Below are 22429 nucleotides of genomic sequence, written 5' to 3' on the forward strand. Positions count from 1 at the left end.
CTTTCTAGGTGGATTTGGCCCAAAGGGTTTAAAGCCAAGGTTAGGTTAGGGTTTTTATTCACCTAATTCCACTTGCACCTTAAACTGTCATGCCTGTATAATGTCTGGACTAAACAGTATAGCCTTAACCCTTTGTGCTCTTTATGGGGCAATACAGGACTGGACTGTAGGTACACAGATAATAGAAAGAGAGTGAAATAACATGTGAAAACTGAAATGTACCAAGTACCAGTATTGTATTTTGATGAGTTTAGTATGAGAGAGAGGGAGGAGCATGTACTTTCACTGCTGAAATTTGTTTAATTTTTCCTCGTAAAAAACAAGCCTGTGGGCTGGTAATACTGTATGGCAAAGAGCTGATGGATGTGCTTTAAATAACCATATGTAATTATTGTTTATTGACTGACTTGAAATATATCTCGCATGTAGCAGACTAGCAGGCTCATATCATACAGAGAAACACAAAGTAAATTTCTGCTATTGATTATACCAAGCCAAATGTGGTGATGGTGGAACCTGCTAGCCACCATCTTCCAAAACATACAGGCACATACAATATTACTGTAGCTGTCCATTTCACATAGCTACCCAACTTATGAGTTGATAGACGTCACATTTTCAATGGTGATGATGTCATATTTGTGAATAGTTTCAATGCACTTTGTTCTGGAAGTGTTCTTTCTGTAATAATTTTGAAACTTTAGTCCTATATTGCATTGTTAAGAACAGACATGCAAAATAATGTTGTGTACCTCAAGGGTTAAGGACTCCTAAAAAATATTTTCACTGTTAATGAAGCTTAGAATGTAGGATTTTTTTTTTTTTTCTCACTAGTTGTAGTAAATCATTTATGAAATACTGTACTACAGTACCATGTACAGAATATACTGTTAATGTTTGTGACTACTGGTACTTTTTATTTATTCTAGGTGGGCATCATACTTGAAGCATGGAGGAGGAGAAACAAGAAAAAGAATTAGTATGCCCATCCTCACAGGTTGATAAAACCTCTGTATTTTTAGAAAACAAAGAAGCATTAGTACAGTCAAAATCTGAGGGTGGGGCAGAGGGCAGTGCCCAGACAGTGTACACTGCTCTGCCAGTTCATGTCCAGCTCTTTGAGGGTCCTGTCATTCAGATCACCTCAACCTCCCTTGTGGACAGAGACAACAGAGGCAGTGATGGTAAAAGAAGGGAGACATGTGAGGAGAAGAGAGTTGAGGGGAACTGTGTAATGGGGGGAGGGGATGTTGCCACAGGGGGTTCAGTGACACTCCTCACCACTGATGGCAAAACTTACATCTTACCCCAACCCCTCACCTCTGGAGGTGAAGCAGCAACAGAGTATCTGATTGCTGAGGATGTACTGGGAGCTGAGGATGTGCTTCAGGAGGAACAGATGCTTACTATTTCCCCTCCACCCCCATCTTCTCTGGAGTTTCCTTCCTCAGATGCTCAGCCACCTGATGCCTTGGCCATTGCTACCAGTGAGGTATTCAATGATTCCTATGCATCTCTTCCTCTGGAGACTCAGAACCAGATAACTGGATCAAGAACATTTCATCTTAAGACTGAATATAGTGGTGGAGCCAGTCCAAGTGCAGCCACTGTTAATAAAAACCACCCACAATGCAAAGCTGTCCTACAGGAAGAAAATATATCATCGCCCAATACAGGCATTGTTACCAAGGCTTCCCTGTGCACTGGAGGAACTTGTGTTTGGCCAGGGACAGGTGGCAAGCAGTGCAGCACCAACTTGTGTGTCGAGAAAACTGAACAGGAGTCATTAGAAGACCCACTATCCAAACAAGGAAAAGAAGTCACTGACCCTTTAGTTGTGAGTAGCACAGAACACACAGAAACCTTAACAGGCCAAAGTGTTAAACAGATAAACCCCATGCATTCAGTGGGTTATGCTTCTGTTGTCTCAAAGTGGTGTGGAGTACCTAAAGGGTCAGCAGGCAATGAAACAGATGATTTGGTTGCAATGTCTTCCAATGAAGTAAATGTAAATGAATCAGTGGAGAGTAATGCAGATACAGAGAGCAAAAGTCAGGTCTGTATGACAGATAGCCTGGATGAGAAGCAGCAGTTGGACAAAGTTTGTGAGGACAGCTGCAGGGACTCCAACAAGATGCCAGATGCTACAACACTTCGCAGGTCCACACGCATCAGGAGAGCCAAAAAACTACCCACTGAGGCAAGCTGCTACAGTTCACCTCGACTGTCCAAAAAAAAACTTTCATAACATCAAGCAAGGGAACTTTTATAGTTTTTTTTTTTTTTTTTTTTTTTTTTTTTTTTTTTTTTTTCTCATGCTGTGGAATGAATACAAAAAATGTAGGCTACATAAGAATGGCAGCTAATAACAAGGACTCACTGTACTTTTGTATTCCTCTGCCAGGAAGAAGAGTGTGTGGGCGCAGAGGATGGTATAATCCCCAAGCAACGGAGGGGTGTGCGGGGGGAGACCACGCTTGCTCTGTGGGAGTGTGGCAGCTGTGACGCAATGTTCAGGTCAGCCTCATGTCGTTATCATCATTATTATAATAATGTTTTTATCAGTATCATTGTAACAGCATCTTCCTCATCATTATTTTCAGGATGTGTACAGTACTAATTTTTCAGAATTTTTTTTTTGGCAACACATCACCAACATATAACAAACTTTATCATGCTATATACAAGTATAAACTGGTAAGGAATAAGTGTTAGTGAGCCATCTCACTGACAGAGTTTGGGTCTTGCCTCTCCATCACCAGAACGAAAGCAAGCCGGGACCGCCACATAGAGGAGGGCCATGCATTTACCTGTTATGTGTGTGGGTGGCGTGGCAGCAGTAAGACCAAGTATGAGGGACACATCTCCACTGTACACTGTCACCACCATGCCCGCTGCCTCACTTGCAGGTCTGTGGCTGGGTGTCGGGGGTGGGCAGGTGTGAGAATGTGTCAGACGTGAGAGAGGACAGTTGTGGGGATGGGTCAAGTGTTGGGGTAGATCAGGTGTGGGGGAGGAGGGGAGGCAAGTGTTGGATATATTAAGTATGTGGGTGGATTTGATGTAGATGGCTGAGTTGTGGAGTGTGGAGGGGCCAGGTGTAGGGAGCATGGCGAGGTTGGGGGTTGGGTAATTTGGGTAGATAAGTGTAGGTAAGTTTGGTGTGGAGAGGGTGGGTGTGGGAGTTGGTACAGAGTAAGGGGGATGGGTGTGTGGGTAGATTAGATGTGGTCTTGAGAAAGGTATGGAGGGGTACATCAAGTATGAAAATGAGTTAGGTTTAAGGAACCGTAGCAGGTATGGAGGTAGAGTATTCAGGGGTCAGGTATAGACAGATCAGGCGTGTGGGTGGGTCATATGTGGAGTGAACTGGTCTAGGAGTTGTCATTTCTTAAGGTGGGGTAGGTGATTGAGTAGAGTTTGGGAAGAGTTTAGAGGTAGGTCAGATCTGGCAGTAATGTGTTGTGGACAGATGTATGGGTAGATCAGGTTTGAGGGTTCTAAACATGTGTAGAGTTTAGGGAACAGTATGTGTGTGTGTGTGTGTGTGTGTGTGTGTGTGTGTGTGTGCGTGTGTGCACGTGTGTGTGTGTGCGTGTGCGTGTGTGCACGTGTGTGTGTGTGCGTGCGTGCGCGCGCGCTTGAAGTTAGTAAGGATGTGTGGGTACCAATAGATCACATTTGAGGTAGCAGAGTAGACAAGTGTGGGGATGAGCTAAGTATTAACATGGATCAGATGTCAAGATGGAAGTGTGTAGGTGGGTAAGTCAGTCTTCGGAGAGGGGGGAGGGGTTGAATAAAATGGGATGAGTCAGGTGTATGACTAAGTAGGTGTAGAGTGGGTCAGGTTTTTAGGAAGGATTGATAAGCTGAAGATATTATAGTGTATACTGTATATAGGTTTGGTAATATATTTCCACAATTTATTCAGGAAAGATTTTGAGAGTTATGAGAGCTATCGAAAACACACGGAGCTGACCCACTCCACCACCACCACCACTTCATCAACAACAGCTGCATCAATCAAAACAGAAACAGAGCATGAAGCAGCAACACAGGATAAGCAGAGGGAGGGGACATCAGAGGAAGGAGTGAAGAAAAAGGAAGGTAAAGAAGAGAGGCATGGAGATATGAAGGATCCGTTTGACCAGGATACAACGTAAGTGTGTGATTGATGCTTGTACAGCTCATATTCCTTTCTGTGGGATGGCCTTGTTTCCCCCTCACCACGTTACTTTATATTGCTTGTTAAGATCTGTTGTGATGAAGTGGGTAAAAACTGTCTCATCATCCTCTTCAGTGTGATTTTTTTAAATAACCTGCCATGAGATGCCTGTATTCGACTTTGGCAACACCACTCATTTTGAAGGCTTATTTTATTGTGTAACTATAATGTCTTATAAAACAAGTTTTAATTTATTATGTTTTCACAGTCTTTATTCAGTACATTATACACTAACAACTAAAAATTATACTATACTAAGCGTATGCTGCCTCTCAGGTACCCAATTTATTTTATGATGGGAGTTGTTGTTGTTGGTCTTCCTTGGTCTGTCTGGCCAAGTAGACCCATTGACCAGAAGCAAACAGTCACCTTCCTGTGGCAGACAGTGCCTTGTAGAGGTCAGAAGAGGGGTCGGTCCTTTCACCTTGTAAGTTGCAGTCAAAATAGAGGAGGTATACTCTCCAAGAGCATGGGCTTTGTATGGGAGATAGGTATGTGTATCAGTTGCAGTCCAAAACTTTGACTGCTTGGTAAATTCATTTGTGTTCCCTACCCAGGGATGTGCAAGGCTAGCCACTGGTCCTTGGCTGTATACAATTAATGTTCACTGTAAAGAATTCCAGTATAGCGGATATTGGATTTAACAAACACCACGAAGTCCACCGAACTTTCGTCAGGTATAACGAACAATGTCCATTGAGTGGGGCGCAGTGAATGTTTTTCCTAATCCCATTTACTCAAACCTGAACTGAAATTGCCCTTTTTACTCAAACCTGAACTGAAATGGCTCTCTCCCCATTGTGATTGCTGAGTTGTAATAATGAGCCTTAGGATACTGCACTAGTCATGGAAAAGTTAAATGACAGGGATGTGAAGTAAACTGCAAAAGGGCGAAATTAGTTTTCACTTTTGGTACTAAAATATTTTTTCATTTATATTCAAATGAAAAGGTAGACATGAGAGCAGTGGAGATGGGACTGCTGAGGAATGTATGTGGAGTACAGAGAGTGGATAGGATATGAAATAATGTGATTTGTGAAAGATGTGGAGCGAGGAGGTCTGTGTACACCAGAATCGAAGAGGGTGTATTGAGACGTTGTGGTCATGTGGAGAGAATGGATAGCAATAGAGTGGTGAAAAAGGTATATCTGAGTGAATTCGAAGGAGGGAGGAGGTGAGGTGGGCCAAGAAGAAGGGTCTTAACACGGTGGGAACAGACATCTACTTGGTGACTGATAGTCATAGCACGGGTTGCATCAGCCAGTGACATATGGCTGTCACATGTCTTCGTGGGGTGTCGTCACAGTCCACTGAGCATTCTTGCCCCAGATGATCCTACCTTCTTCTCTTGGTTTGGCTGTACACGTGCTGTGTGTGATCTTTGTCCTTTTTTTTGGCCACGGAACTCCACTCCACTTCCCTCCAACAAGTCCACAACCTCTTTCATTCAAGGTAGGAAATCCTCTAGTGTTTGTATGTAATGAAGTCTTTATTAGGTAGGTAAATGTCCTGGGAAAACAAAATGAAAATTGCCGCAAAAGGTGAACTTGAGGTTGGCTTGGGTACCATGAAACCCTTTAACATGTAAACATATGGCCCTATAATGCAGAATTTTCAGAAAGCAGGAGCTTCAGGTGTATATATATATATATATATATATATATATATATATATATATATATATATATATATATATATATACAGTCACTGCCCGCATAACATGGGAATATTGTACCGAAGCTCATATGTATATGTACAGTATACAGTATATATATATATATCATCATCAGCCATTTGAGTGTCCACTGCAGGACTGGTCTGTCCCGACCAAAGTGGGGATGATACAGCCTATGTATCTCTACTTAGTGGCTTAGGCTGTCTGGTAGAGATTGTACAGTATGTAGGGTGAGAAGTGCTTGTAAATGTAATCGTAGTCTTGGAGTGGCTTTGGATGTGTGTGTAGTCTGTGAACCAAGGGTAATCGACCCACGCAATTCGACTGGGTTATGTCTGCCAAAGCAGTACATGGCCAGAAGAACACTCCCAAAGTTTATTACCCTGGCAGGGTGCGAACCCTCGTTCTTCCATGTATGAAAACGAACACTTTACCACTGTACCACAGAGGCTCATATATATATACAGTATATATATATATATATATATATATATATATATATATATATTGTTACATAGCCTATGATTTCATCATCCTTTGTGTAATTTTAACGCACAGTTGCTGCATGTTTGATCACGAGCGTGTTCTGCCTCAGTCCCCCCCTTCTACCGTTATAGTAGAGTAAGTCGTTCTCTCTTATACTTTGCGGGATTTTCAGCTCTCTGTCCCCATGGCTTCATTTGCGCGTCCCTCTTACAAGTTGTATCAGGCTCTGCCGGCCCCTATATAATGAGCTCAGTCTCTGCATCATGGCCACTTAGATCTGCTCCTCATTTTGTTCACATCTCTGTCCTCCCCTGTACAGATATTATTATTGTGAGTGCTCAAGAAATCTCCAACCATCTAGCAGCTGTGTGTAATTTGAGTATTACTGTTATTGCATTTTTTCTTGTACTGTATAGCATAAGTTTAATTTGTAGGCCTAGTGAAGTTTTTGTAATTCGTGTGGGGTTCTTTATGTCAGTCATTTTTGATAATAGTTTGTATCTGTAATTATTTATCTGGCATTCACTGAGTATTATCTGGTATCTCATTTTATCAGGGCTGACTTAGATAAAATTTACTCTTGCTAATTTCGTGTTAATAGAGGCTATTGCAGTTAACCATATATTTAACCTGTTTTTTGCCATTACATTATCCTTATGAGTCCTGAATGTTTTGTTGTTAATTTAAGCATTAAACTTTAACTTGTAATTTTACCTAACTCTTTTGTTTTGAACCTGGAACTTTACGGGACAGTAGTGATTTTTAGCATTCTCACTTAAAGTGTACGTTATCTTTCTCTGTTCCGTAACAATATATACAGTAAACTCTTGATATAATGAACTAATTGGGGGGAGGGGTGGGTCACGTTCGCTATATACGAGGGGTCGATATTTCCTAGGGATTACTGAACTCATTTCGCTATATAAGGGAAGTTGTTCGGTCCTGCCTGCTCAGACATAACCTAAACTAACTCTGTGAAGTTTTACATGGAGAATTCAATGGTTTATGAAGTTGTACATGAAAATACAATACAGTACTGTATGAAGTCTATCTATCTATTGCCAGATGCCTCAATCCCGTTCAGGGTGGCCACAAACAAATTGCCTCCACGTCGCCCTGTCCCCCGTCATTTCACTGCCTGGCTCCCAACTCACACCCCCCTCTCTCATATACCTCTCCACCCCATCCCTCCATCTCATCCTCGGCCTCTCCCTCTCTGTCCCCCCCTCCACCTCACTCACATACACTCTCTTCGTCAGTCTTTCACCCTCCATCCTCTCCACATGGCCAAACCACTTCAGTGTATTCCTCCTATCGCTTCCTATCACATCCACATCCACATCACAACACTCCTTTATATCCTCATTTGTCAGCCTGTCACTCCATGTGACCTCACAGGCTCCTCTTAAATAACTCATTTCCACTGCTTTCACTCTTGACTTGTGCCCTTCCAACAACGTCCAAGCTTCACTTCCATACGTTAGAGTTGGTTCACAATACTGTCATGTAGTAACTTTTTCACTTCCATGCTCACTTCCCTGTTTCTTATCACTGCTTTCAAAGAACCAGCAACCTTTCTTCCCTGCTGTACCCTTTCAAGCACTTCACCCTCCAAACCTCCATCCTTACTCATCACACTACCCAAGTACTTAAACGTACTCACATTTTCCAATTCCTCACCATCCAACCTCGCTGTACATTCACTGACTTCACCTCTCTCAAAGACCATCACTTTACTCTTCCCTACATTCACCTTTAGATTCCGTTTCTTACACACTCTCCCAAACGCATCCACCAAGCCTTGCAGCTCCTCTTCATCTTCACTCAACAACACAGTATCAACTGCAAACAACAGTACAGGGAGTTTCCAAACACTACCCTCTCTCACCAGGGCCACTCCAACATCCACTACCGTACCTTTTACCTGTATGAAGTTGTACATATAAAAACAGCACCTATACTGTAATAAGAATGCAGTATAATGTAGTACTGTTACAATACACTTTCTGTGCCCAGAAGGGATGCTGTTGAAGTACACTTACTGTGCCAGGAAGGGATGCTGTTGTCACCATGGGCTGATTTCTGAACTTCCTCCTCATTTAGCAACCTTTGTTTGCTAAATCCGGGGGACGTTCTGTTGCGATTTGGCCATTCATTGTATCTGAAATTCGCAATACCGGGGTTCGTTATATTGAGGATATACTGTGCATATATATATATATACACACAGTATACTGTATATATATATAAAAATATATATATATTTATTTATATATATATAAAAATATATATATATTTATTTATATATATATATATAAATATATATATATTTATTTATTTATTATTATATATGAAACCAAACCATACATGCTCCCTATGTGTCAACAAGTGGGTTGGTGGAGGGTTAGTGCCCCTCCCCGTAAAACAAATAACTCAAAGTCAAGTGGCCACCCCCTTACGGGATTATGGCGTCTGACAAGAGATAGATAGATAGATAGATAGACAGACAGAGATATATATATATATATATATATATATATGTATAAGCAACGTTGGGTCTGGTTAGTACTTGGATGGGTGACCGTCTGGGAACACCAGATGCTGTTGGCATGACGTTCTCCCTACATGTCAAGTGGGGTTGGTGGAGGATTAGTGCCCCTCCCTGTAAAACAATTAACTCTAAGCCGTTGGCCACCCCGTTTGGGATACATGGCGTCTGGCAATGAATGAATGAATGATATATTTGTATATATATATATATATATATATATATAAATATATATATATAAATACATATATTTAAATATATATATTTATATAAATATATATATCTATCTATGTATCTATCTATTGCCAGACGCCTCAATCCCGTTTGGGGTGGCCACAAACAAATCGCCTCCAAGTCGCCCTGTCCCTCGTCATTTCACTGCCCTGCTCCCAACTCACACCCCCCTCTCTCATATACCTCTCCACCCCATCCCTCCATCTCATCCTCAGCCTCCCCCTCCCTCTTCCCCCCTCCACCTCACTCACATACACTCTCTTCGTCAGTCTTTCACCCTCCATCCTCTCCACATGGCCAAACCACCTCAGTGTGTTCCTCATAACGCTTCCTATCACATCCACATCCACACCACAACGCTCCTTTATATCCTCATTCGTCAGCCTGTCACTCCATGTGACTCCACAGGCTCTTCTTAAAAAACTAATTTCCACTGCTCTCACTCTTGACTTGTGTCCTTCCAACAACGTCCAAGCTTCACTTCCATACGTTAGAGTTGACATCACAATACTGTCATGTAGTAACTTTTTCACTTCCATGCTCACTTCCCTGTTTCTTATCACTGCTTTCAAAGAACCAGCAACCTTTCTTCCCTGCTGTACCCTTTCAAGCACTTCACCCTCCAAACCTCCATCCTTACTCGTCACACTACCCAAGTACTTAAAAGTACTCACATTTTCCAATTCCTCACCATCCAACCTCGCTGTACATTCACTGACTTCACCTCTCTCAAAGACCATCACTTTACTCTTCCCTACATTCACCTTTAGATTCCGTTTCTTACACACTCTCCCAAACGCATCCACCAAGCCTTGCAGCTCCCCTTCGTCTTCACTCAACAACACAGTATCATCTGCAAACAACAGTACAGGGAGTTTCCAAACACTATCCTCTCTCACCATACATATATACTGTATATACAGTAAGTCCTCATTTCTGGACGCATTTTACTTCGATGCCTCGTTTTTCGCATAAGAGAAAGGTTTCCGAGTTGTCCCACAATTCTTGAATTTCCCCACAATTCGAAGCTCCCAGCCGGCAGTCAGTGACGCATACCAGTGCTCACTTGTTGGCAGCCATCTTGCGACCACCCTGTCCACCATAACCAACATGGCAACCACCTTCGATGCATACACCAGGACTATGCCTGAGGCTACCAACATCCTATCGACCATGAGTGATCTGAAGTCTCAAGTGATGCCCGTCTACAACAGAAACATAAAGGAGCAGAGACAAGCCCAGATCACACAATATTTTCATGAGAGACAGAATGTGGCCGCTATTCTGCAAGACTTGGACGTGCCAGCAGGGGTGGATGAAGGAGAAGTGGACAGAGAGGAAATGGAGGTGCTGGAGCCTGAGTTCAACTTTGTGGGCTTCGGCATAGGTGATGGGGCTTCCCCAGAGAGGCCCATGTTACCTAGTAACTAGCCCATCTACCCTCAACACACCTTCACCTGCCACTCAAGCCAGTCTTCACTTTATTTCTGGTAAGGATTTTTGGTGTTGCAGCTCTTTATAACAGCTTTAATGTTTTTTCAGGTACATGTTTATTGTGTTATGCTGTTTTAGCACTAGAAAACACTCTTCATTTAATTTTGGGTAGGGCCTGTTTGGTGTTCTAGTACTTTCTGATAGGGTAGGTACATGTCCCACTGGAACGCTCCTCTATATTTCCCATTGATTCTTAACTTCACAATTCAACGTTTTGCATGGTTTCGGCAGAACATTTCGCCACGAAAAACGAGGATTTGCTGTATATATATATATATATATACAGTATATATATATATATATATATATACACATACCCATCGCAAATTGACCAGACCTACAAACAGAATTGCTGTGGGAGAGTTGTCTGTCTTTGCTTTGTGTTTCCACCTCTACCAAGTGAATTCTGGGGGCAAGAAGTAACTGGCAACTCTTCTGGTGTTGGCGGGAGATGGTGAAACACTCAGCACATCAGTGCTTGCCCAGAAGCAAGAGTGGGAGTATATGATCCCATTGCTCCGAGCTTGCACCTCACTCTTTTTTCGTATGCATTACTGTTTGCCCTGTTATTTTCCTAGAGTCGAGTTGTCATGCCTAGAAAGTACTGCTCAAGGGATGAGAGGGTCTGTATCATTGCATGGAGGCAGGATAATGTCCCTGTCAACATGATTTGTGAAAGTACTGGACGCACAAAGTCAACTGTCATGAAGATTCTTGCTGCAGTACGCGGCCTGCCACCTGATGTCGTACCAGAGCACAAGCATGGTGGTGGAAAGAAGAGAACGACTTCCAGAGGTACAGATACGCCTCTGAAGAGGGATGTAATCAAGATTCCTCGACTGACAGCAGCAGAATTGAAGAGAGTGCACCACCAGCTGTTAACAAGACGTCTCAATTCAAACTATCCAAATTGCTTACAGAAGAAGCTGGGTTTTCCAAGCCGCACCGCAGCCAAGAAACCTCTTCTCACTGACCGCATGAAGTAGCAGCGCATTCAGTTTGCCAAGAAGTATGCATACTAGACACCGGATGAGTGAAGAAAAGTTATGTTTTCCGATGAAAGCACATTTCAAGTGTTCCAGGTGCGTTCTGCCAAGGTTCGTCGCCCTGCCTCCTGTAGTCGATATGACCCTGCTTACATGGTGCTGACTGTTAAGCACCCACAATCAGTAATGGTATGGGGGGTTTTCTCAGGTGAAATGGGAAGGGGAGGCCTCTACTTTCTTTCTAAGAACTTGATGATGAATGGTGGCTGGTACATTCAAGTTCTGAGATCATTTGTTAAACTTTTTTGCTATTCATGGGTGCGACTTTTTCGTGCACGATTCAGCTTCATGTCACAAGTCAAGAAAGGTGACAAAATGGCTTCAGGATAATCGGATTGAGGTCCTCGACTGGCCTGGCAACAGTCCAGATCTAAATCCGATAAAAAACTGCTGGGCAAAGATGAGGAAAATCATGGCAGAGAAGAAGACACCCAATCTGGACAACCTTAAGACTGAACTGACAAATGTTTGGTGCAAGAAAATGCCCTTAGATTACTTCAGAGATCTAAGTGATTCCATGCCAAAATGCATCCAACTGGTCCTGAAAAACAAGGGAAACATGATTTCATGTTAATGAATGGCATTTCATGAACAAACATTGTGATGTACTATGATTTCTGTGTTTTTTAATACCTTGTGGGGGGAGGTCCTAAGTCAACTTGTGGTAGCTATATATATATATATACTGTATATAGTAAATCCTTGTTTTTCGCGGCTTGGATGTTCCACCAAAACCGCGCGAAACGCGAAACATCAGAGTGTGAAGTTAAAAATCTATCTATCTATCTATCTATTGCCAGATGCCTCAATCCCGTTGGGGGTGGCCACAAACAAATCACCTTCACGTCGCCCTGTCCCCCGCCATTTCACTACCTTGCTCCCAACTCACACCCCCTCTCTCATATAACTCTCCACTCCATCCCTCCATCTCATCCTCGGCCTCCCCCTCCCTCTTCCCTCCTCCACCTCACTCACATACACTCTCTTCGTCGGTCTCTCACCCTCCATCCTCTCCACATGGCCAAACCACCTCAGTGTGTTCCTCCTAACGCTTCCTATCACATCCACATCCACACCACAACGCTCCTTTATATCCTCATTCGTGGGAAAAATAGAGGAGCATTCCGGTGGGACATGTACCTACCCTATCAGACTACAACACCAAACAGGCCCTACCCAATATTAAATGAAGAGTGTTAACTAGTCCTAAAACAGCATAACACAATAAACATGTACCTGAAAAGACATTAAAACTGTTATAAAGAGCTGCAACACCAAAAATCCTTACCAGAAATAAAGTGAAGACTGGCGTGAGTGGCATGTGAAGGAGTGCTAAGGGTGGATGGGCTAGTTCCCAGTGTCACTTACCAAGGAAAAACTGCCACTTTTCACCAGATTATTTAATTTTCGACATCAAAGTCAGTTAACTAAACCCTGGTCATTTTATGTTCTCTCATTGTCACTGAAAGGAAGGGAGAAATTATTCATTCATTCATTCATTCATTGCCAGACGCCATGTATCCCAAACGGGATGGCCAACGGCTTAGAGTTAATTGTTTTACAGGGAGGGGCACTAATCCTCCACCAACCCCACTTGACACATAGGGATGCCAACAGCATCTGGTGTTCCCAGGCGGTCACCCATCCAAGTACTAACCAGACCCAACGTTGCTTAACTTCGCTGATCGGACGGGAAGTGGTGTGTATATATATATATATATATATATATATATATATATAAATTATAACAACATTATTTTACTCACTGCTACAAGGGAGGGGCACTAATCCTCCTGGGGTAGGGGGGTTTGTCAAGAATACTCCCCCAGTATCCCTGCTTGTCGTAAAAGGCGACTAAAAGGGTTGGCGGAGGGTTGGTGCCCCTCCCCGGAAAACAACCAACTAAAAAAACAAACAATAAGCCTCGGACAAGGACTGACCAAACGTTGACGACCAAAGACCGGACAAAGGACATTGCAATTGGAACGTGGAATGTAAGGGCAGCAAATGATGAGGTGAAAGAGAGAGAGATTGTCCAGGTGCTTGAGGATGCGAAAGTGGATGTATGTGGAATAACTGAAACAAAATGGAGAGGAGAAAGTGTGAGAGAATGGGAGTATGGATGGGGTATATGTGCAGGAGTAGGTGAGAATGAGAGGGCAAAGGAAGGAGTATGTATAGTTGTGAGTAAAAGATGGAAGAGGAGCATAAGACAGTATGGATCAGTTGGATCAAGGATTGTGTGGGTAAAGTTGAAAGTTGGAATACAAATGTGGGCGATTGTGTGTGTGTATGCGCCAACGCAAGATCGTGCTAGAAGAGTGAGAGAAGAGTTCTGGACAAATGTAGAAGTGTGCATGGAAAAGTTTGGAAGGAATGATAGAGTGTTTTTGATTGGTGATATGAATGGTAAAGTTGGGAATGTGAAAGTGGATGGAATAGTTGGTGAGTGGGGTGTGCCTGCTGAGATAGATGAGAATGGGAGTGCGTTAGTGGACATTTGTGCTGGGAGGGGGTTGGTGATAGCCAATACCTTCTTCAGGCATAAAATGATCCACAGGTATACATGGCGAGTGATGAGAAGGGTGGGTGGTGAATTGAGTGAAAGGAAGGCAATGATTGATTATGTGTGTGTGGATGAAAGGATGCGAAGATGTATATTGGATGCAAGAGTTTATAGAGGTTGGGGGAGTGGACTTTCTGACCACTACTTGGTGGTGGCCAGAGTTAAAGTACAAGTAAGATGGAGGAATAGAAGAAGGGAAAGACGAGAGGAAGGAGTAGTTGCAAGGAGAGTGGAAAGGGTACAAGAGGATGAGAAAAAGGCAGAGTATAAGAGAGAAGTGGAGGAACGATTGGGCAAATATGAGTTGGAGCAGATGGGGGACGTGGAAGGTGTGTGTAGAATATTTACAGAAGAAATATGTGCAGCATGTGATGTGGTGTGTGGAAGGAAGAGAAGACGGAGGGGGGTGCAAGGAACAGCGTGGTGGACTGAAGAGGTGAAACGGGCTGTGGCACAAAAGAAGAAGGCATACAATGAATGGATGAGAAATAGGGGCGTGGAAGATGTTGAGAGGCGGAAGAGAGAGTTATATGTAGAAAGAAAGAGAGAGGTGAAAAGATTAGTAAGAGAGAGTAAGAAGAGAGTGGATGAGGAATTTGGAAGGAATTTGAGTGTAAAGTGGAGGGACTGTAAGAAAATGTTCTGGAAAGAGGTGAAAAGAGTAAGACAGGGTGGAAGTGGAGTTAGCAGGGGAGTGAAAGATAAAAATGGTAGATTACTAGTGGAGAAGGGAGAAAAAGTGAGCAGATGGAGAGAACACTTTAAGGAATTGCTGAACGTGGAGGATGGAAGTAATGCGAGTATAAGTGGCTGGGGAATGGCTGGAAGAAGGAGGGAGGTGAGAAGACAGGAAGAAATCAGTAGGATAGAAGTTGTGGAAGCAATGAAGAAAGTTAAATTGGGGAAAGCCCCAGGAATTGATGGAGTGTGTGGTGAAATGCTGAAGCATGGGGGAGAGATAGTAGTAGAATGGATGTGGAAGATGTGCAGATTGGCCTGGGAGGAAGGTAGAGTCCCGGAGGATTGGAAGTCAGGTATAATTATTCCCTTGTACAAAGGAAAAGGGGAAAAAGAAGTGTGTGGTAATCATAGGGGCATTTGTCTTCTTAGTATAATAGGAAAAGTATATGGTAGGATACTTATTGACAGAGTTAGAGAAAGAACAGAGAAATTAGTTGGAGAAGAACAGGAGGCTTTAGGAAGGGAAGAGGTTGTGTAGATCAGATATTCATTCTCAGATCTTTAGTGGAAAAGTTTCTAGAGAAGGGAAAGAAGTTGTATGCGGCTTTCATGGATTTGGAGAAAGCATATGACAGGGTGGATAGACTAGGATTGTGGAAAGTGTTAAGAGTATATGGAATAGATGGGAAGTTGTTGAATGCTGTGAAGAGTATGTACGATGGTGCGAAGGCTGCAGTGCGTGTGGATGGGGAACTAAGTGAATTTTTCTCTTTGAAAGTTGGGTTGAAACAGGGATGTGTCATGTCTCCATGGTTGTTCAATCTGTACATGGATGGGGTAATAAAAGAGGTACAAGGTAGGGTAGTGGATGTTGGAGTGGCCCTGGTGAGTGAGGATAGTGTTTGGAAACTCCCTGTACTGTTGTTTGCAGATGATACCGTGTTGTTGAGTGAAGACGAAGGGGAGCTGCAAGGCTTGGTGGATGAGTTTGAGAGAGTGTGTAAGAAACGGAATCTAAAGGTGAATGTAGGGAAGAGTAAAGTGATGGTCTTTGAGAGAGGTGAAGTCAGTGAATGTACAGCGAGGTTGGATGGTGAGGAATTGGAAAATGTGAGTACGTTTAAGTACTTGGGTAGTGTGATGAGTAAGGATGGAGGTTTGGAGGGTGAAGTGCTTGAAAGGGTACAGCAGGGAAGAAAGGTTGCTGGTTCTTTGAAAGCAGTGATAAGAAACAGGAAAGTGAGCATGGAAGTGAAAAAGTTACTACATGACAGTATTGTGATACCAACTCTAACGTACGGAAGTGAAGCTTGGACGTTGTTGGAAGGACACAAGTCAAGAGTGAGAGCCGTGGAAATGAGTTATTTAAGAGGAGCCTGTGGAGTCACATGGAGAGACAGGCTGACGAATGAGGATATAAAGGAGCGTTGTGGTGTTGATGTGGATGTGATAGGAAGCGTTATGAGGAACACACTGAGGTGGTTTGGCCATGTGGAGAGGATGGAGGGTGAAAGACTGACGAAGAGAGTGTATGTGAGTGAGGTGGAGGGGGAAAGAGGGAGGGGGAGGCCGAGGATGAGATGGAGAGATGGGGTGGAGAGGTATATGAGAGAGGGGGGTGTGAGTTGGGAGCAGGGGAGTGAAATGGCGGGGGACAGGGCGACTTGGAGGCGATTTGTTTGTGGCCACCCCAAACGGGATTGAGGCGTCTGGCAATAGATAGATAGATAGAGATAGAATAAAAAATTGGTGGCCTGAGTCTACCATCTCGGTATTGGGACAGTTAATATTCTTTCCTTCCTTAAATATCGATAAGCTTTATTTTACATCCATTTCAGGTATTTGTCCATTAAAACAAAAATAAATAGTGTTACGAGAAACATTTAACGATTCTTTGTTAAGAAATAGTAGCACGACACGGCTGAAGATCGTACGTTAAGATCACAAACGATAACAAACCCACGTGTGTCTACTGCCCAGCTGGACCTGCTGTGTATTCATAACATGGCTGAAGATCGTACATTACGATCATAATCAGTAGCAAACTCACGTGTGTCTGCTGCCCCGCTGGACCTGCTGTATAAAGATCATGGAAAACTGTTGTGTATTGTAGAAAAATGGAGAGTGCCTAGACTGAGCATCGGTACGCATCGTCTGATGAGTGTCGGCTGCCGGCTGGGAGCATCAAATTGTGGGGAAATTTGCGAATTGTGAGACAACTCGCAAATTTTTTTCTTGTGCGAAAAATGAGGCATCGAAGTAAAATGCGTCCAAATATGAGACTTACTGTATATATATATATATATATATATATATATATATATATACCAGATGCTGTTGGCATCCCTACGTGTCAAGTGGGGTTGGTGGAGGATTAGTGCCCCTCCCTGTAAAACAATTAACTCTAAGCCCTTGGCCACCCCGTCTGGGATACATGGCGTCTGGCAATGAATGATGATGAATATATATATATATATATATATATATATGATAGAATTTTTGCCCATATGATAAAATTTTCACTTATACAGTTGCTGTTTTTCCTTATATGATCACCCTCACACTTTAGTTTTGTTATTCTAAGATGGCATTTCGACTCATCACTACTGGGTGTGTAAGTGCTGGTGATGGGACAGTAGTGTTGTGTTGGAGCTGAAGAAGCAAGTGAAGTGTAGTGACATGAAGTACCTACCATTTTAGGCGAATTTGAAACATGTATTTAGGCTTATTTTTTATGGTAAGTATGATGTGCAGTGAAGTGAAATAACAACCAGTTTAGGTGGGTTGGAAACTTGGTTTGACTTTGTTGGGTGGGTGCTCCTAGGTCAAAAACATTTTCCCATTGAACCCGTCATAATTGACGTATATTTAATAAATCATCGTGCAGTGGATTTTTTCAGACACATTCACATCATAAAATGAGAGTGTGCCATACATATTTATATACCGTACCTGTAATAAAAAATGTAGCTATTTATTTTTAGTAGTTTCTTCCTTCCTGTTTGGCTCATTTAGATCATTTTTCTCACTTTTTCCAGTAAATCACACCCTACCCTCCTTTTCTTTCTCTGTCCTTTCCTCACTTTGTTATCACAGCACTTATTTTATCTAATTCTGTTCCTCCCTAGTCACTTCGTCTTAAAGGAGCTGCCAGCACTGGTCAATCAGGCTACTGCAGGTATCCCCATGTCAACTTATGTTCACAACTGTTTCTTCTTAGTGTATTTTTTTATTTTATCTCAAAATCACTGTCCAGCTACTCCTTCTCATGACTTTCTCAGTGTGTTTCCTTATCATGGGTAATTCACTGTTAACCTTCTTCCTTCCCTATGCCCCTGCCATGCTCTAAACTTGTCATGGTAGGATGCATACAGTATTTACGGACTGTAAGTCATTTCAACACTAGTGCTAAGTTTTCGCCTTCCAGGATGATGATCAAACTTTGGTAACCCTCAGCTAACATAACCTGACAACTTAATGCTATATTCCGTCCATCTTAACTTGCTTATCATTCTTTTGTCATGAATGCTGAGCTGAAGCAAGAAATTAACAGTAGAATATGATATTGGTCACAAAGAAATGCTATGGAAAGGTTGTAGAGCTGTGGTATTGTCTTATTTTGCACCTGTGTTATGAGAAAAAACTGCAAGGAATGAAACTCTCCACCAAGTTAATGTGGATGAACAGTAATAGACTAATCTAACCAAACCTAACCTTAACAGACTAACCTATGTTAACCTAACCCAAACACAGTAATCTTACCTAAACTAGGCCTTCCTGGAAAAGAAAGTGACCAGAATCACTACCTTTCCAAAATCTGCACTAGGGAGAACAAGGTGCGGGTGGGTGTGGTTGAGGCTGGAGGATGCATGGAGGAGAGTGGGAGTTACCAGGGCTATCATGCGGAACAAGGGTGTCCATACTGCGGAAAGACCTTTCATCGCCGCAGCCGTTTTCTACGCCATCTCAACTACCATCTGGGCAACCGCTCCTTTGTGGTCAGTACCTGAAGAGATCAGATGACACGTCTATTTATGATGTTGTATGTGTGACATAAACATTCAGACCATAATTTTTGATCACCATCTACCCTTATCAATGGCTGGAAGGAAGTTGTGGCCAGGGTTTTATTTCAAATGAAGAGCTGTTCATTGTTACTCATGGAATCCACAAGTTCCTCAAATCACAGTACAGGCATACCCCGGTTTAACGATGTAATTGGTTAGGTAAAACCCCATTGTTAGACGGGGTATCATATATTGGGGTACTTTTAACATGTAAGGTTATGGGGAGCATTTACCAGCCTTGGGTTTCCCTCCCAATCAAGTCCAAAACCCACTCAAATGAGCCTCCAAAAAGTTTAATGCCAATCTAAATGGCCTAACAGCTGTAAAAAAAGCTACCCTAAGCCTAACACCCATAAATAACTCACTAAAACCACAAAATAAAATCTGAATATCGTCAAATATAGTCTGTAAAAAAATCAGGTTTAGTAAACTGTACCCCAAAATGACAATGTTCATCCCACCTGCTGCCAAAACACATTAACCTTAGTCTAAAAACAGTTTATAAATCAACCTACACACACAATTTTAGTCAAAAATATCATCAAAATCGTTTTTAAAAAATCAAAACTTATCATTAAACTGGGGTTTGGCCATTGTTAGGCGGGGTATGATGGTATTTCTACCCCCATCGTTAAGCCAGGGTATCGCATCTTGGGGTATCGTATATCGAGGTATTACTGTACTACCCTAACAGTGGATGACAGCTGTGCATGAATTGCATCTCAGGTAGAGTATCAAGTCTTCAGACTGCCATCTTAACAATGAAAGGTAGACCTCTGTTGGGTGTGAAGTTCTAGCAGCCAGTATTACTTTCATCCAGTTAGTAGTGGTGATAAAGGATGAGTATTAAATATGAATGGAAAAGTAGGGAATGTGAAGGTGGATGGAGTAGTTGGTGAGGGGTGTGCCTGCAGAAGTAGATGAGAGTGGCAGAACTCTGGGGGACATTTGTGTAGGGAGGGGGTTGGTGATAGCCAGTACCCTCTTTAGACACAAAATGGTCCACAGGTATACGTGGCAAGTGATGAGAAGGGAGGGTGGTGGACTGAATGAACGAAAGTTAATGATGGATTATGTGTGTGTGGGTGATATAGTGAGAAGGTGTGTAATGGATGCAAGGCCATACAGAGGCTGGGGGAGTGGACTTTCTGACCACCATTTGGTGGTGGTGAAAGTCAAGGTTCAAATGAACTGGAGGAGGAGGCAAAGGGAGGGATAGGATGAGGTATTCCATACAAGGAGGGTAGAAAGGTTGCAAGAGGATGGAAAAAAAAGGCAGAATATAGGAGAGAAGTAGAGGAGCGATTGGTTAAATATGATTTAGAGCAGATGGGGGATGTGGAAGGTGTGTGCAAGATATTCACAGAATAAATCTGTGCAGCATGTGAGGTGGTGTGTGGGGTGAAGAGAAGACGAAAGGGAGTGCAAGGAACAGCATGGTGGAATGAAGAGGTGGACAAGCAGTGGCACAAAAGAAGAAAGCATATAGTGAGTGGATGAGAAACAGAGGCGTGGAGGAAGTTGTGAGACAGAAGAGTTATATGTAGAGAGGAAGAAGAATGTGAAAAGATTAGTAAGAGAGAGTAAGAAGAGAGTGGATGAGGAATTTGGAAGGAATTTTAGTGCTGAGTGAAGGGAATGTAAGAAAATGTTCTGGAATGAGGTAAAAATAACAGTTAGATGGGAAGTGAAAGATAAAAGTGGTATATTACTAGTGGAGAAGGGAGAAAAACTGAAAAGATGGAAAGAATATTTTAAAGAATTGTTAAACATAGAGAATGAAAGTAATGTGAGTATAAGCGGCTGGGGAATGGCTGGGAGGAGGAGGGAGGTGAGATGAGAGAAAGGAATCAGTAGGATGGAAGTAGTGGAAGCAATGAAGAAAGTCAAAATGGGGTAAGCCCTAGGAATTTATGGAGTGTGTAATGAAATGCTGAAGCATGGGGGTAGAGATAGTAGCAGCATGGATATGGAAGATGTGCAGCTTGGCCTGGAAGGAAGGTAGAGTTCCAGAAGATTGGAAGTCATTTATAATTATTCCCCTGTACAAAAGGAAAAGGGGAAAAAGAGGTGTGTGGTAATCACAGGGTCATTTGTCTTCTTAATGTATTAGGGAAAGTATATGATAGGATACTTATTGACCAAGTTAGGGAAATAACAGAGGGATTAGTTGGGGTAGAACAGGGAGGTTTTAGGAAGGGAAGAGGTTATGTAGAGATCAGACATTCATTGTTAGATCTTTAGTGGAAGAGTTTCTAGAGAAGGGAAAGAGGTGTATGTGGCCTTGATGGATTTGGAGAAAGCATATGACAAGGTGGATAGACAAGGAATGTGGAAAGTATTAAGGATATATGGAGTAAATGGGAAGTTGCTGAATGCCATGAACAGTATGTATGAGGGTGCTAAGGCTGCAGTGTGTGTGAATGGTGAACTGAGTGAATTTTTCTGTCTGAATGATGGATTGAAACAGGGATGTGTCTTGTCCCCGTGGTTGTTCACTCTGTATATGGACGGGGTTATATACAAGGTAGGGCGGTAGATGTAGGAGCGACCTGAATGAGAGAGGGCAGTGTTTGGAAACTCCCTGTACTGTTGTTTGCAGATGATACTGTACAGTATTGTTAAGTGAAGACGAAGGGGAACTCCAAGGCTTGGTGAATGAGTTTGGGAGTGTGTGTAAGAAACAGATTCTAAAGGTCAGTGTAGGGAAGGGTAAAGTTATGGTCTTTGAGAGAAATGAAGTCACTGAATGTACATTGAGGCTGGATGAGGAGGAAATGGAAAATATGGGTGCATTTAAGTACTTGGGTAGTGTGATGAGTACGGATGGAATTTAGACTGTGAAGTGCATGAATGGACACAATGGGGAAGAAAGGTTGCTGGTTCCTTGAAAGCACTGATGCTGAACAGGGAAGTGAACATGGAAGTAAAAAAGTCACTGCATGGCAGTATTGTGATACCAACTCTGACATATGGAAGTGAAGCTTGGACCTTGTTGGAAGGACACAAGTCAGGAATGAAGGAAGCGGAAATGAGTTATTTGAAAGGAGCATGTGGAGTTACATGGAGAGACAGACTGACAAATGAGGAAGGGAAGGAACACCGTGGTGTGGATGTGGATGTGAGAGAAAGCATTAGGAAAAATACATTGAGGTGGTTTGACCATGTAGAGAGGATGGAGAGCAAGAGACTAACGAAGATAGTGTATGTGGGTGAGGTGGAGGGGGGGAGAGGGAGGAGGAGGCTGAGGATGAGCTGGAGGGATGGAGTGAAGAGGTATATGAGAGAGGGAGTTGTGAGCTGGGAGCAAGGCATTGAAGTGGCATTGACAGGGTGCCATGGAGGCAGTTTGTTTGTGGCTACCTCTTACGAGATTGAGGAGTCTGGCAATAGATAGATAAACTATG

The 22429-nt window shown here is 42.7% G+C and overlaps 1 protein-coding gene across 1 annotated transcript in view; it reads left to right on the plus strand.

Annotated features, from left to right (window-relative positions):
- The first annotated feature begins 949 nt into the window (after positions 1 to 949).
- The window catches only part of LOC145393709 (uncharacterized), a 35175-nt gene continuing 13695 nt past the window's right edge, over positions 950 to 22429 (plus strand). Inside the window, exons 1-5 of the mRNA XM_080267756.1 lie at positions 950 to 2204; positions 2412 to 2517; positions 2763 to 2909; positions 3932 to 4159; positions 18782 to 18953. Of these exons, the coding sequence (XP_080123882.1) occupies positions 950 to 2204; positions 2412 to 2517; positions 2763 to 2909; positions 3932 to 4159; positions 18782 to 18953 (1908 nt within the window). The remainder of the gene's footprint in view (positions 2205 to 2411; positions 2518 to 2762; positions 2910 to 3931; positions 4160 to 18781; positions 18954 to 22429) is intronic.

This window comes from Coenobita brevimanus, chromosome 25, assembly GCF_032717465.1.
Source record: "Coenobita brevimanus isolate Jiangsu-jjx chromosome 25, ASM3271746v2, whole genome shotgun sequence".
In the NCBI taxonomy this organism is placed as follows: Eukaryota; Metazoa; Arthropoda; class Malacostraca; order Decapoda; family Coenobitidae; genus Coenobita; species Coenobita brevimanus.